The sequence below is a fragment of the Trichophyton rubrum genome (genome assembly GCF_000151425.1).
Source record: "Trichophyton rubrum CBS 118892 genomic scaffold supercont2.3, whole genome shotgun sequence".
NCBI classification, from domain to species: domain Eukaryota; kingdom Fungi; phylum Ascomycota; class Eurotiomycetes; order Onygenales; family Arthrodermataceae; genus Trichophyton; species Trichophyton rubrum.
The window spans coordinates 2240644-2256374 of NW_003456426.1; the positions used below are offsets into that span (position 1 = coordinate 2240644).

A 15731-nucleotide genomic window follows, 5' to 3' on the forward strand; every position below is an offset into this window, starting at 1 on the left:
CATCGCGGGAGAGGATAAAGGCTGTTACCAGTGTTTCCCTCAGTCCCAACGGCAGGTTCCTAGCTGCTGGGGAGGTACGATTAAGCCATTCTATATTACTTGTGGGTACAAAATGCTAACATCGGCTGCTCACGTAGACGGGATATAATCCTCGTATCCTCTTGTTCTCAACAGCCAAGGATTCTTCTGCAGACGTCCCCCTCTCAATAATCACGGAACATACCTTCGGTGTTCGAAGTCTTGCCTTCAGCCCTAACTCACAATTCTTAGCAAGTTTAGGTGATATTAACGATGGATTTCTTTATATATGGCAGATTAACCTTCGAAATGGCTCTGCGAAACTTCACTCGACGAATAAATGCACATCGTTTGTTCGAGATATGTGTTGGATGGGGAATAATCTGATCACGTATGTCCCAAATTCACACTGGCAAATCCAGACGTAAAGCTAATGATACAGCGTTGGCATACGGCACGTAAAGGTTTGGAGGCTCGGAGATGCCGTTAGACCGTGTTCCCCGTCAAAACAGCGACCTAATGCCGATTCTCCCGCTATATCCAGCAGCCCACTACCAGTGGCATTGTCGGGAAGAAACTGCCTCTTGGGAAATTTGCATCAAAGTACATTCACGTGTGTCTCTAGCATTTCCGACACCGAAGCAGTTATTTGCTCTGATTCAGGGGTTGTTTGCTTCCTGGATGATTCTAATAATCAGCAAAAGCTTCAATACGTTAAAAGATTTGATATCGGTGTTTCATCCGTTGTCGTTGATAGCAACTCTGGCTTCATTTGGTTCGGTGGTCGTAGCAGGCAGTTGGAGAAGTGTTCGATTGACGAGATGAGATCCTCTCCAATGATTTCGCCAACTTCGGCAAACATTGATACCCAACCGTGCCCGACACCAAAAAAGGCTTCCATTGTTTCCATGGGTATAATTGATACACATATGATTACAGTTGACTCATCCCGGACCCTTCGCATATGCCCTCTAGATCCATTGAGCAAGGACAACATTGAGAGTGTGGCAGATGTCTCCGTATCTGCACACCGAGATTCAGTATTGGGTATTAGCACGGTTGAGACCCCTAATAGCAAATCGTCGGACTTTTTTACCTGGTCCTGTGGAGGGACAGTCAGATTTTGGAATGTTAATGGAACTTGCTGCGACACATATAAAGTGGACTTGGAGCAGATTTCGGATGAGGATGAGGACGCCAATGAACTGAAGGTTTTACGTGCCACAGGTGGTATAAAAATGTTTGTATCCGGAGATAGATATGGCGTAGTAAGGTAAGTCCAGTTAGCTATCGAGCTATTAACTTCCACTCATCGGCTAATTAAAAATAATAGGACGATTAATGGGGAAACATGGAAGTGTCAGAACGAAGTTAGAGCTCATGGAGCTGAAGTAACAGATATTGCGATCTACTCAGACCCTGACACTACTTTAATTGCGAGCTGTGGCCGCGATAGAATGGTCCAATTATTCAAAAGTAAAGACTATTCAATTGAGGTAATACAAACCATGGATGAACATGTTGGTGCAGTTGGGCAGCTACTATTCACCAAAGATGGGAAGAGGCTACTATCTTCTTCGGCAGACAGGACAGTTATTATTCGCGAACGAATGACCCGAGAGGATGACAATGGCTCTACGGTTGCGTTCCTCCTCTCAAAAGTCATAACACTGAAGGCGTCGCCAGTTTCGATAGTAACTCCCCCTGGTGATCCAGACACGCTTATCTTATCCACGATAGATCGGCTTATACAGAGATACCATATACCATCTAGCCGTCAGGTACACTCTTTTCGTGTTCTTGACCCGGAAAGCGGTGATACTGCTGTGATGAGCTCTCTCATTCTTGAAAAGGACTACCCCGAATATGGCCCAAGACTTCTTATTGGCGTATCCACAACCGATAAATCCATCAGGGTATATGACTCGGAGAAGGATACCCTCCTCACCCGAGAGTTTGGCCATACTGAAGGAGTCAGTGACGTTGTCCTTCTTGAAAGCAATGAGCCAAATTCTACAGGCGCGATTAAAAGGACACTCATTAGCACCGGCTTGGATGGGGTAATCATGGTTTGGAATCTCTCTACCCAACAGCAATATTTGCAAGAAAGTCCGCATCTTCTTGTCCACCCTGAAGAGGAGACTCCAACAAAGGAACTTACCGCAGCTAAACCTCCGCTCCGCCGTATCCTTTCTAAGACCGAATTGGCTGGTTTCCAAAAGTCTGATAATGTTATGACAACACCAACCCCGGTGCGTGACTCTCCTCCACGTATCCGCAAGAAGACCTCTAGATATACGCTAGGAGGTGGTTTAAAAAACGGCGTCAATGGTGTATCAACAGTATCTACACCGCCTCTTCCTCCTCGCCGATCTCCCACTGCCCCATATTCCGATAGCAGAAACCAGGCCAACCGGTCTCCATCACCACCAAGCCCCCGGCACATGTCCAAAACAGTAGCCAACAAAACAAGCAGTGGCAGTCTGCGGGCCAATGGCAGCGTACGCCGGCCATCGATGCTCGAAGTTCGCACTCGCACGTCTAGTAAACCGAACTGGAATTCATCTCCTAACAGCAACTCGCCTAGTGAATTCGGAAGCCTTAACATGTCCACCGAGCAAGTCTGCCGTACGCTCCGTGCGTATCGCAAAAAGCTTAACGTCTCATCTGATAAATTTAACCTCCAAGGAGCCAGTGAACTCGAGCGAGAACTCGATCTGACCGTCCGTTCGTTGGGTGACAAAATGAAGAAGACCCAACTAAACGGGACGAAAAGTGACTCCCACTCCAATGGAAACACGCCAACTGCCTGCAGAAACAAAGATCTTTCGCCACTAGCTTCAAAGCAAGGCCGAACAGCCCGTCGGATACCCTCAACGCCTAATCTAAGTCAAGCGCGGAAGTGCAAAGGACATCGAACGAACTCACTAGACGCAGATGGAGAAGGATAGTCTATATGACAGCATCTCATGCTTTATAGGCTAATTAGGTTGCCTACTTCTTTCCATTGTTACAATGCTCTGGCTACCTCACTTCTACACACCTACCTATCTCATATCCTTCCGTTCAACCCTTTCTTATATGTTCTTTCTTCTATTTATTATGTTTGGCATAGCCAGTTATTCCTCCTTGCGTCAATATCTGCGCGGGTTGTTGGTCTGCATAATACGGTCTGGACGGGGTCCTCCACTTTTGATCAAGCAAGTTCATTTACTGTCTGCAAACTTGTTTCCTCCCCTTCTCTCTTCTATGATACCAAAGTCATTTAATTGACATTCTATTCTATTCTATTTCTTGGCCCGCATTATTACATGATATTTGTTTTCATTTCTTGTTTTATTGAGAACCCGGGTAAGCGCATTATACACCGTCTGCTTTCATTTGTCTAGGGATTTTCTATTCTGTCTTTTACAAATCAACACTCTTGAGTACACATAAGGCCCATCCGCATGTTTTCTTTTGCTTTATACCTCAGAAATGACTGTTTATAATAATGACTAGTAGACTCGAGTTAATCTAGAAATACTAGTGGCTGTAAGTCATAAATTATCAACCGCTTGCTCTCCCAATAATGCCCCATATGCAGCACACATTCTTGAGGAGAGGCCGTCTGTATCCCATCCATTGAGCTCGATGTTCTGAACTAAATTAACTGCCTCATTGAACCATTCGCGGCTCAAGCTGTTCTTCATGTCCCTGTAGAGTATTAACGACTGATTATACACCGCAACGGGTAACCATTGCATTTCCCAACAAAGCTCCTTCACCATCTCCGGTGATAGTTGAGGCCTTAGGTTTGTTGCTATGTTTCCTAGCTTTTGTGCTTCACCGACGATAAATTTGGTACATTTCTCGTCACATTTAAGTCCAAATCGATAGAGACAGCGAAGCCAACGAAAATGTTTCAACACGTCACATAGAGTTCCAGATGTCAGCTTCAATGCGGTAGCTCGCTACGTATGTCGTTAGTATTGCTTCAACAGTTAGAATCTTTAGACTTGCCTGGAAAGCTTTATAGACAGCTGGGGTAGTTAATCCCGAAGACATAATCTGGTCTGCGAGGATGCAAAGCAATTGTGGATCTGAGCTTGTATTGCAATTACCCAGGATTGTGCAAATGCCTTCTTCGTTCTCTGCATTCAAATTAATTGCACGTTGGAAATAAAGTGCCACCATAGAACGAACAACATCTGAAAACTTCACCCATATTTCTGGAGCAATGCCTTGACGATGAATTGTGAGATAATCTTGGCACTGTTGCAGATGCATTCTTGCACTGGTAAAGTACATGTCCTAAAATCTCGTTTCAGCCCTATGATTATATGTCATAATGAATGATTAAAGTGAATTGGCTCACCCTTGAAATGTGATTCTCGGCAAGATACGCTATATCTAAGTGTGCTAAGGTTGCCATGCTGTGACACCAAAAATTACGCTGATTGATGTTGGATAAAGTATCAACGTTTAACCCTCTGGGAAGCAGGCTGAGGATCTAAATGCAGTGTCAGTACAAAAATAGTCAAGGCAAATATAGGGATTTTATGCGACTCAAACCTTTATGCAACAGTCTATAAGTCTAATCGAAGACTTCACGTCCCACAGTGCATAATTCTTAATTACCAAATTATAACCATTTGAAGAAAACCACTCCAGGTATTGAACTTTTTCTTGTTGTGGTCTTGTGTCTAGGCAAATACTGGTAGAAACTAATAGGTTGCCTAAAGTTAGAATCATATATCTCTCCATTTCCATGGAGCTAGGTAGTTATATATAAAACATCTTACATTTCTCAAAGAGCTCGCAAATCCCTTCAACACCCCCCGGTGTCAGCTGTTGGCTTGCTGAGAATTCTTTGGCCATAATACGGATGCAGCCCCTTTTAAGAGTCAAAAATTGAGGTGAAAAAAATCAAGGCTGGGTAAAACAGTATAAAACTTACTTGAGAAGAGGAATAGTGTGATTTCCTGCCCGATTGTTGATGAGTAGCTCCCTGAAAATGGGGCCAAGAATAGAAATCTTGTTGCAAGATTCGGCATAGGCAATGCAAGCACACATGGAACTAAAGTCTGCGCTCCTGTAGAGCATATCTAATACACTCTTCCTTACTATTATATACTTAAAGGTTAGGAGATATCACATCTATCCGAGAGACAATTACATACCGGTATCTAGCTTTCCATGCTTTAATGCCAACTGGTATAACAGAAACTGGGAAGTAACGGATAATTCCTTGAAGTTTGAGAGCTTATTAAAACGAGAAGGGGTAATATTTTCTAAGCAAGATGCGTAAAAAAGCATCTTCCTGTATTGGAAAGGTCAGACGAGTTCCAGGAGATTGGTGGCATTGGTATCCAGATCACGAGCATATCAATCTTTGGTTTTGACATTCACTTCTTCTGATATGGGGATAGTACTCTACCTTCGGATTATATCTTTGTCGCCTTCTTCTAGAACCTGGTGCTGGGCAAGTTCACACCAATCATATGCCAAGTTGACGTTCCCTGCGTTGGAACAGATATCTGCTTTGGAAAGGAACATCTAAATTAAGTCAGCCTGAAGAATATCAACATTCAGATCACACCACATAGCCTTTACCACTCGTGCAGCCTGAGAAGCTTCAAATCCAAGTCCAACTATTTTCTGTTTTGCACCGCAAAGTGACACTAATAGCGATGAGGACTGCTTTAAGCCTTCAGACATATCTCTATCAGCCGTACATAGCCGTAGGAAGACTAGCACCAATGTTTCTATGAGTGCAACTTCACTTTCAAGCTGTTGGAGCTTGCCCGATATCAGCTGTTGGAAGATAGGATATGCTAAACCTGGACTGGACATTGTCAGTCTTGTTGCCAGTTTTTAGAGTTAAATGAGGTTCATATACCGCTGGAGCCAGAATTGGTGAATGCAACAAAGCACGCTGCATAAGGTTAGGCATATTTTTAGTCAAAGACCTCGAATAATTAGATGCTAGGTGATTACCTGCTCAGGTGGGATTCGGCAAGTCCTGATTCGATCAGTAACTGAAGATCTATCTCTCACGTTAGTACTGGGTATTATAGTACTGTAATAGGTTTCCCTAGAGCATACGCTGGCTACAACGTGCGTCCCCATTCTCTACATATGGAATTAGAGCGATGGAAACCTCGAATCCCACAAACATAGTACTAGGTTCGGAGCCATAATTCTATGTTGAGGATTAGTAAGGTGTCAATCAATAGGGGCCTGACACATACCTCTTCTAGCTTACTATACAATTTCTGGATAGGTTCTATGAATAGAGTTGAATTTTTCTGTAGTTCTAGGTACGCTATGACTAGAAGCAGCACGTAAGATTGGAGAGCGAATGGATACAGAATAATTAATCACGTACTAAGTTCATGTAGGAGAGCTTGTCGAATAGACTTTAACTGTTCATCTTCTTCTTGCTCCTCACTCTGTGCGGAGACAACGCCCTGACAGCATTGTAACCATTCGATAGCTGCTGGATCACCTTCCCTTTTCTTCGCTATTCCGATACGGAAGAGTATGTCAGCAGCCTTTGTTTTCCACTCAAGACTCTGGATAGCGAACGGAATAGATTGCTGGGCTATTCCAAGCCCCTTTAATCTATCTTTCCATGTCTGCGTGGAATCAAGGTTAGATTTGGTAGATTTGATTCCATTTCTCTCACGAAACTTACAAGTATAGACAGTTGGAACGAGCATTCCGCAGCTAGTTCACGAGCTTCTGAGGATTCCTCTTTGGAAATCCCAGAATTATGCCGATCCACCTTTTCTAAAACCATCTTGGCAAGATCTGAATGGCCCATACCTATTCCTCTAATGTCAGTATTGTTCAGCTTCCTCATGTGGTCAATACTAACCAATCATCTTGTCTGTGGTATGCAGCCCTGCCTTAAACAGACGGTTGTACTCTGGCCACCTAAGTCAACGAAGGCAATACCTTGCAGTATCCACTGTATACCACTCACCACCACCATCACTTTCGCTGTCCATACCCCATTCGATGAGTAAAAATGCAAGAACCATCACTAAATGAGCCATGTTAACTACAATACGACAGGGGGAAAGCGGTAACGACATAAACTAACATTTGCACAGAATTTTCATGGTCCCCATCCGATAGGTGTTCGGCGGATTGGATAACTCTTTGCTGCACCTGTTCCACGTTTCCGTACCGAGGTCATCAAGCGTTCTCCGTTTTGGGGGGGCGAGCAGTGTAGAATCGAATGAGAACGACTGGGACAGGTATTCATCCAAATCGTTTTCGGATGTTAACGTGGTGGACTCTCCGGTTTTGTTCAGTACTTTATGAAGATGGGAAAACATGCGGGACGCCAGCGCTGTCTGGTTGTTAGATATGGTACGTAAATATCTGTAGCCTGAGAAATTACTCACGCTGAAGCCACTCGTCTATAACGAAAACCATCCTGGTTATTTTGAAATCTACCTTTCGGATGAAGAGCTAGGTAGTTTAGGTTGTTAGTCCATGAGCGGTGATGTTGTTTGACGTCGCATTCAAGCCAAAAGTTGACGTTGATTTTAACGTCCAGATAAGGTAGTCGTCCGTGCACACTTCCTAATTGGGAAATATAAACACGGTATCATATAAAACAACAAAACGCAGCAGCGGACATGTGGTGTGAGCTGTGTCAGATTGATGGGCTTATCTACACTCTAGTACTGAGAACCACCTTTCATGTCAGCGACGAACAGAAGCAATAATTTAAGGGGAGGAGGCGGAAGGGGGAAATGTTGCCATCATATCGTCTTTGATGCTTCGAAATAGAGCGCTGACAGTTGCGCTGTCAACGGGTAAATGGTAAGAAACAAATCAAAATCAAAAGCCCTTGGCCGCGATCTCTCAGCATACAGGTATATGCGTACACGAACTCCATGTGACTTAAAACAGGAGGGAAAAGTAATCCATTCGCGGAACACGAACAGCAAAGGGTATTGAATAATATTTACACAAAATAGAATGTGGGCTAACGTAAGTAATTGTAACGTGGACAAGTCCGTACTATCGATGGACATCTATGCGTTTGGTAGGGAGGAAGTTCCCTACTATCAAGGAAGGGCTGCGGAAGAACTGGTTAACTAAGGTCGATCAACTTGAGGCTAGAGAAAACAGTCCTTACATGTTATGGTTATCTCGTCGGATGGTAAAGGAAAAACAGCAGGGAATGTTCTTCTTTGGACTGTTCGGGTCAGGGCTCTTAAGCGTACAGCTTGTAAGCATCGCCTTTTGCGAACTGTCAAACGCAATGGCGCCGAATTTTTCCCAGTAGCTAACGAGTTGATCTTCAACCACTATTTCATGAATAGCAAGTTTACCCTGCTCGTCGTTAGATATGCTGCATCCGACCAAAGCAGGTTAGCCAAAACTTACGTCTCTGAGTGAGTCCATTGGTACATCTATCAGTTGGGCCATCTCCTGATTGCCTCTGAATATCTGTCCTGTTCTTCGCCATAGACAAGCCGGTATGGCCATACTTGCAAAGACACGGTCGTACTCCATCAAACTCCGCTCGAACCACATCTCAACTAGGACTAGCTCGATATCGGTAAGAGCATGCATACGCTCTCTGAATGCAGGACGGAATTTATCCAGCTGACGAAGAATTTTTTGCCGGGAGCTAGGCTGTAGATGCTCTTCCATGTACTTGTTTAGCCGAGCATAACCGTTTACATAGTTAAACGGCTTCAGCAGGCCGGCATCGTATTTTGCCTTAAGGAGCTTGTTCATACGTTCTTCTGGAGGGTCAGTGCCGGAAGGGTCAGCGGCAGTCATGTAATACGTCTCCTTGGCCTTGTCGTTTCCAACAGTACTGTTGGGCCGTTGTATGGAGCCTCCTTGGGACGCCTGTGACGGGTTGATAAACTGCGACGGTGATATTGTGGAAGATTGCTGTTGTTGTGGGTATCCTTCATTATTCCGAGAAAGATTCGTGGCCATAGAATTCAGTAGAGACATGTCGGAGTAGAGACCCCGAACCTCGTCGTTGGGGTACATCGATCCGTCGTCTAGGAGACTGGTGCTGAGAAAGTCGTTGAGCAGATTATACTCGTTGGTGAATTCGGGGGCGTTAAACATGTAAGATGGGTGGAAGGAATGGATATCTTGAAACTGGCTGTTTTGCCCACCAAGCCTCCATTCGTTGTTATAACCCATTACTATGCGAGAAGTCAGTTTATACTACGTGACAACATATGTATGGTTCGCTCGATCTATCTTACAACCCTGTTGGCCAACGTCAATATTTGGGCCGGAAGCGGCTATATCCTGCGGCCGAGCGCTCTGGGAGGAAGAAGTCAAGGCAGGCGGTTGCATAGAAAGAGCTGTATCGGGTAGTATTGGATCGTCTAGGGTGTCACGCCCATCAATAGTCTGCGACATGCCTTTACCCTCAAAATCATTGTTGGCAGTTGTACTCTCGTCAGCTACAGAGGTGGCAGCAACTGTGCCTTCTGTGTCGTTCTTCACGCGTTTGGTAGGTTCACGAGGTTTGTCATGGCATAGATGACCAATGTTGCGTTTTATACAGCGGCTACATGGTCGTCCCTAGAAGCAGCAGAGAGACGGATCTCCCGGTCAGCAAAGGCAGCTCGCCACAGAAAGCTCAACGAGTCATGGGATTGGACAAAAAGTCTCTGAAATAAGGGAGGTAGAGATGGTCGTACCGAGTCGCAAGTCATATGCTGTTCAACGTCATCACAGAAGAGGGTGATCTATGGTTAGCCAAATCTTCTTATCCGGTACAGCCAAATCCAGCATGCAAAAAGATTGCCTATAGCGAGGGCCCCTAGAGCCTTGGGAAAGGAAGGGAGACAACATGCTAGGTCGGATAGAGTGTGGGAAGCGATAAGAAAAAAAAAAAAAAAAAAAAAAAGAAGTCAAGAAAATACGATGATGAAAGGAGATCTTGGAAGCTCACCGATCGACGGCAGTAGACGCATGCTAGAGAGCGAATGAATGGTCAGCGGTTTTACTTCCGATGCGCGCCATGGAGCAAAAAAGCAAGCAGGAAAGGAAAGAAAAAAAGGAAGCAAGAAATGAAGAAAAAGAAAAGAAAGGGAAGGGCAGTGGCAGCGGCAGCAGGAGATTATATGTTCAATATATAAAACGTTCAAGGAGAGAGGGAGAGGGGGGAAGAGGAGAAGAAGGTTGAGCCCTGCAGGCCTGATTTGCAATGTGGAACCCGCATGTAAGTATAGAAATTCCATCACCGGCTGGTCGAAAAATTGCAGACGGGGAGGGAGGGAGAAGCAGTGACGAGGGAAGATGCAGGTTCTCGCATGTAACCTGCTAGGTCTTGCGGCTTTCTGAACTTCTGTTACTCACCGTGGTTGACCTTCCGTCTCTTCTTGGGGCTGGAACCCGTAGGCGGCGCCCTATCTGCAGCTTCTGCAGCCGGTTGAGCATCCCCAGTGCTCATCACGCCCATCGTAGGCTTGGCCGACTTCGCGGTGTCCTGGTCCTTCTCAGCTGAAGCAGCAGGCGCAGCAGACGCTGTTGGTTCTGTGGCACCATTGCTACGCTTCCCTTCTTCCAGCGCACCCGTCGCGGTCTCGGCAGCCTCACCACCCATTGCATCGAGTGCCCAATCGTCTGGGATGGGCTTTCGGTCAGTTCTCCGGCAGAAAGAAAGGGTAAGACGGCTACGCAGCCAGAAAGAGGGTTTCGGTCGTCGGGTCGGTTTTTCACTTCACGGTTGTCAACGTTCCACACGGGCCTGGGCAACGACGGCCTGTCCCATCAGGTACCACTGCAGCAGCGCTCGACGGGGGTGTTTCTTTTCTTCGTGTGGGCAGGGCAGGGCAAGCCAGAGAGCCAAAGCAAAGCAAAAGAAAAAGCAGCGAAACGAGCAACGACCCGAAGCACGGGCGGGATGGCGGAACGGCGGAACAGCGGGAACGCCCAGAAGTGGACAGACAGTCTCGATGGAGCAGCGTGCAGGTGTCTGTCCAGTGCTGATTCGGGCTGTACGTATATTATGTGTGTGCTGGCGGGAAGGGGTCTGGGATGGCTGGGTTTTTGCTGCGTTGTCCGTCCGGTCTGCGAGTTTCAAATTCTGGGTTTGTCGGCGAACAAAAAGGCCATCGCACCAAACAGATGGCCTCCTCCAATAGATCCCTTAACTGACGCGCGCTCGAGATTGGTAAACATGGATGGAGCTTCTGGGCGCATGAAGTCTCGCGGTGTCGAAGGGACTTTTTGCAGGCGTTGTAAGTTGAGAGGTGAAGGAGAGGAAGAAGCCGAAGAAAGTCAGGAAAAAGAAAAAAAGGGGACGCCACTCCAGCTTTAGTAAGTTAGCAGTGCCAGAGGAGCCTGGCCATGATGGAGCGCAGTACTCCGTAGCAGTCGCGCAGTAACTAACAATGATTATAATGCTGGACACCGGGCGTGACGACGGGCAAAGAGGCCGTCGATGCTGCGCAGGCTGACGATTCATCTCTTACGGCGTCCTGGCGCGTCGAAAATCCCTTCACATGCAGTAGTTGGCGCAGTGCCGAGCAATGATACAATTCAATAGTTGATGTCCCGCAGCTACTTGGCAGCGTATAGATAGATGGCTTGTTAGGATTATCCTAGATGATTGCTTGCCTGGAGGAGGGGAGGAGAGTAGGCGGTCTCCGTTCTGACTCCCACTTTCTCGGTGGTTTTGATATTATCTGGGGTTGGTGGCGGCCGTTTCGATGGCGAGCCGCCAACGTTGTGCTGGAGACGGCCCTCTCGCCGTGCTACTCAGGGCCTGGAACTGCGTAGAGAGGAGAAGCTTCCAGACCTGGAGGGGCGCAGACTCCATCCGGAGACGCTGCATAAACCTCCGCAGTGCTCCGTGTATGTATATGGAAGTATACCGAAGCTGACACCGCAACCCTTGCTCAGAATTAATCCGCCCCGAGTACCTTGCTCGTGCAGGGACGAGACCTTCTTCCGTCTGCCCCCGTTGCCAAGTTCATCGATCTTAAATTGATCCTGCTGATTCCGCATGATTCCTCCCTTTCATCACATTGACTTAATTCCTTCAGCCGAGTGGGAGCATGTCAAGTGCCGCCTTCGCCCGGGAGATTGCATGACCGATCCCTCGTACCTGAGCTGCGTTGCCCTGCATGGATTCAAGATGGTTGCGAAGCTGTTTGATCGTGGGAAGCAGGGCTGGGTCCGTGTCGATCTAATTAACGTACATGTTAGCAATGTCACCATCATACGGGCAGCCGGCATTCCAGGACATACTTCACTAAAGAGACTCTCCTCATTCTTCACCTCGAGCCTGAACTCTGCGCTGACTGCTCCCTCCACGCTCGATTCGTCAAGTTGCTTTAGAACGGGGTGAACCTAAAAGGTCAATATATCAGCCAGCGCATTTGTAGACAGCAGGCAACATTTAGGCGCACGCACATTCTTATTCAACCTCTTCCTCTCAGCCTCTGCTGCTTTAGCATTGCGTTCTAGCTCCTCCAGCTTCAGCTTATCCTTTGCCAACTCGGCTTCTTCCCGCTTAATCTCAGCCTGTAGCAGCCGAATAGAACTCGTAGCTGCCGCCAATTGGCTCTCTAGCGCTCTCTACATCGTCCCAGCCAAGTCAGCTTTCATCAGGTGCTCATCAATGACCCCAAACGCTCGTCAATTATAACATACACTCTCCCCCAGCGCACCCTCGTAATCAAAGCTACCATCTCTTGTACCCGCTGGGAATGGCATCTTCGGTAATCGTTTGCCCAGGTTCTTGCGCACCGTAGCGAGTGCTGACTGGGCCTCAACGCGCTTCTTCTCGTCTCGATTTCGGGTGATGACCGGCAGCTCGACCGATTGAAAGAGCAGTTTCACTTTCTCCTGCGTAGAATCCGGTAGCGTCGTCCATTTCGACTTTATAGTCTCCTCGTTGATGTGTCGTATCCGAGGCTTCAGGGCAAACGGAGCATTGTTAGGCTTTCTGCGTTTGGTGTTTGCTGGAGGGGACGCAGGCTCGTGGGAATCGGCCTGTCTTCGCTTCGGCGGCATTTTTGCGCCTGATATGGGCCTGTCCTGTATGGTATCCCGGCTATCCTCTCCCTTGCTCGAGCGAGTTGCAACTATCTTGCACTCCGTCCGTCTGTTTGGCTCAAGCTGAAGCTCGTCGTTTCGTGCTTATCGCGATGTCCCGATAAGGTAAGCAGTGACTAATCATAAGATTATCTGAGTCATGTGATGCGTTTCTAGCCCAAAATCAGTCAACCCTACTATATCGTAAATTTACCTTAGTAAGCCTCCTTTTCCCATAGCGAAAAAAATCATCGCCGTCAAATCCTACATGTTAGACTAGTTCACTCAAAAAGTCAAGTTCATGTCATGCTGCCTGATACCATCATGCATATATTCGTGATCACGCCTTCATTGAAGCTAGATAGCACGGTAAAGAAAACCGCGGTAGCCCCCCCGATAGACCCGACCAAAGATACGCCTCAGTAACAGTGAAAAATACATAAATTGGGGGTCTGGACCTTCGTGGCATTAGAAGAATAGACCAAGCTGTGAGCACGATTGGCACTGGCCGTAGCTGTTTCTTTTTTCTTAGCTGCCCGCAACTTTGGACTCATGTCAGGCACCGTATGCATCTCGGCTGATCTGCATACGAGTCAACTCAGTGCAGAGGCAAAAGCAACGTTGATACCGCCATTGCTTTGAATTTGGATATACCCCCAAATAATAAGAATAAGTGGCATGGAAGCTCAAAATTATTGCTTTCGATCTATATTACAATGGCTGCTGGTGCTTCTATCCAATTGTGTGGATGGGAAAGGCCTCTCGCAAATCTCACCCACAGTTATCCAACGCTATGGCCTTCAATCTGAATCGATAAATGGCAACACCCTCAGCCATGCTGCCCTCTCTTCTGCATTCTTGGCTTCACGGTCCAGAAATTTGTTGATTCCTTCGAACAGCTGCCTTTTTGAAAGGTCATAGTCCGCTATTTCAACTCTACCATCCCAATGTTTAAATGCGCCAGTGTCTTTGATAAACTCATTCATAAGCTCGACACCTTGGGCCCAGAGCTCCACGTCTCGCTCTTGCTGCTCCACGTCGGCAGCAGAGAAATCCAAAGGACAGGGAATGCTAGGTTTACCATCGGCGGCCACGCCAACTATCGTAGGCCACGAGTCCTTGATTTCCCTCAATAAACTGTTAAGGCAAGGTTCGCAATCCGTCAACGTCAACCCTGGTAGGACGCTGACTTGTTGATGAGGCGTACTGTGTCCCTGAAGAGCCTGGAAAGTCGTTGGATTTGATCGCAGTGTTAAAGCTAGGTATAGGTTGTGTAGTGTTTGTGAATGATAGAGCGCCTTCGCTTCAACCTGTTCTTCAGCAGACATACTGTCAAAATTTGGAGGCAAACTAACCCTCCCGAGTTCCTTGGGGGTCGGACCATTATAGTCCAAGAAAGCCGGGCGGGTGACTTGCATGAAAAGTGGACAAGCACTGACTGATTGCCAGTCGATTATACCAATTATTCGACTAGGATCTTCCGGATCAACGAAGATATTTTGGGAGTGTAAGTCCCCATGCCACAAGACCGATTCATGCACGGCTTTATTTTCTGGTAGAACGTATTTTAAGACCTTCAGGTAGTTGTTCAGTGCTGATAACTTTTTGGCTGCAGTGGGATGATACTGCCTAGGCCCGTAGAAGAGGCCTTCTGGGAAGAGGGGGTATTTTAAGCCGGCATTTACACATGCAATTTCTCTGTTGGCAATGGCTTCCAAGTACGCGGTAATATCAGACCCTATTCCCAGCCAATTAGCGTTTGAATAGTCGATAATTTAAGCAAGTAGATATCCCATACATGGCCCACGATCGATGTCAAGTCCTCCTTTGCCGAAATCAAAGAAAGAACGGTGATTGGTAGGTCCAATCTCAAATTCTGGGCTATACACATCATTGCCACTCCCATCAACATAGAGCGGTGAGTTTCTTTCTGGCGTAGGAAGATCCTCCTTGTAATACAAGGCTCCTATTTTCGTGAACTTTGTCGACGCGAGGATCCTTTCAAATTCAACCACCTGTTGCAAAATGCTAGCTTTCTGCTTTCCTTTCATGGTGATCCATACATCACGAAGCATCACACCAGGTTGTTTCTCCATGATCATATATTCAGCTCCAACGGAGTTATCAGAGCTAGAGCTCCAGGCATAAACTTTCGGAATTGGAAAATGGAGGACTTTTCTCAGCTACTAGAGTCAGTCTAAGAGTATGATAGTAAGCTGATAAGGGAAAGGAGGAAAGAAGATATACAAAATCCATTGTTGCAACCTCGCTAGCAGTGGTAAAATGCTGTCGCCCTGCGTTGGGATTTGGTAGCTTCGCAATAACCTCACGGCCATCATCCATTGTCAATTGAAACACTTTATTGTGCTGTCCCTCGGAAATTTTGAGAATTTTAGTGCATGAATCCGATCCCAGTGCAGCAGTAACAACATTTAGAAGCTCACGCATGTCGAATTTGACATACCGAGCTTCAAGCTGCTGGAGCTCACCCCAGAGCCATCGCGCAGAGGTAAATCGGTGTAGTTCATCTATATTAAGACGCGAGTCTATAAAATATATGCACAATAATTTTTAGATCCCAATCAAGTAGTATGCTTGTTCGTTTTGTCGTACCTTGGAAGTTGGAGTTGGATTCGCTCATTTTGCAAGAGAATGAGCTGAAACAGCGCTTCGCAGTTCTGCGG

General features: G+C 46.6%; 6 protein-coding genes across 6 annotated transcripts; 2 read left to right on the plus strand and 4 right to left on the minus strand.

Annotated features, from left to right (window-relative positions):
• Nucleotides 1-1475: 1475 nt before the first annotated feature.
• On the plus strand, nucleotides 1476-2969 carry TERG_03587 (uncharacterized protein; the record flags this gene model as incomplete). The annotated part of the gene is made up of 1 exon (XM_003236497.2): nucleotides 1476-2969. One exon carries the CDS (start codon nucleotides 1476-1478, stop codon nucleotides 2967-2969), a length of 1494 nt encoding a protein of 497 aa, XP_003236545.2.
• A 588-nt stretch (nucleotides 2970-3557) lies between these two features.
• Nucleotides 3558-7446, minus strand: TERG_08788 (uncharacterized protein; the record flags this gene model as incomplete). The annotated part of the gene is made up of 19 exons (XM_047749009.1): nucleotides 3558-3971; nucleotides 4039-4311; nucleotides 4376-4510; nucleotides 4573-4724; nucleotides 4803-4894; nucleotides 4958-5123; nucleotides 5181-5320; nucleotides 5438-5556; nucleotides 5614-5845; nucleotides 5900-5935; nucleotides 5998-6046; nucleotides 6106-6202; nucleotides 6252-6331; nucleotides 6389-6638; nucleotides 6698-6828; nucleotides 6881-6931; nucleotides 6989-7048; nucleotides 7109-7360; nucleotides 7416-7446. 19 exons carry the CDS (start codon nucleotides 7444-7446, stop codon nucleotides 3558-3560), a joined length of 2760 nt encoding a protein of 919 aa, XP_047604097.1.
• A 594-nt stretch (nucleotides 7447-8040) lies between these two features.
• On the minus strand, nucleotides 8041-9417 carry TERG_12020 (uncharacterized protein; the record flags this gene model as incomplete). Its single annotated transcript, XM_003236499.2, has 4 exons — nucleotides 8041-8098; nucleotides 8159-8355; nucleotides 8410-9194; nucleotides 9258-9417. The coding sequence occupies 4 exons, from the start codon at nucleotides 9415-9417 to the stop codon at nucleotides 8041-8043; spliced, it is 1200 nt and encodes a 399-aa protein (XP_003236547.2).
• Nucleotides 9418-10354: 937 nt separating this feature from the next.
• TERG_12021 (uncharacterized protein) lies at nucleotides 10355-10609 on the minus strand (the record flags this gene model as incomplete). The annotated part of the gene is made up of 1 exon (XM_047751044.1): nucleotides 10355-10609. One exon carries the CDS (start codon nucleotides 10607-10609, stop codon nucleotides 10355-10357), a length of 255 nt encoding a protein of 84 aa, XP_047605986.1.
• Nucleotides 10610-11730: 1121 nt separating this feature from the next.
• On the plus strand, nucleotides 11731-12675 carry TERG_12022 (uncharacterized protein). The gene has a single exon (XM_047751045.1). The coding sequence runs from the start codon at nucleotides 12014-12016 to the stop codon at nucleotides 12356-12358; it is 345 nt and encodes a 114-aa protein (XP_047605987.1). The 5' UTR covers nucleotides 11731-12013; the 3' UTR covers nucleotides 12359-12675.
• A 1172-nt stretch (nucleotides 12676-13847) lies between these two features.
• On the minus strand, nucleotides 13848-15688 carry TERG_03592 (uncharacterized protein; the record flags this gene model as incomplete). The annotated part of the gene is made up of 4 exons (XM_003236501.1): nucleotides 13848-14785; nucleotides 14846-15230; nucleotides 15295-15593; nucleotides 15661-15688. 4 exons carry the CDS (start codon nucleotides 15686-15688, stop codon nucleotides 13848-13850), a joined length of 1650 nt encoding a protein of 549 aa, XP_003236549.1.
• Nucleotides 15689-15731: the final 43 nt, after the last annotated feature.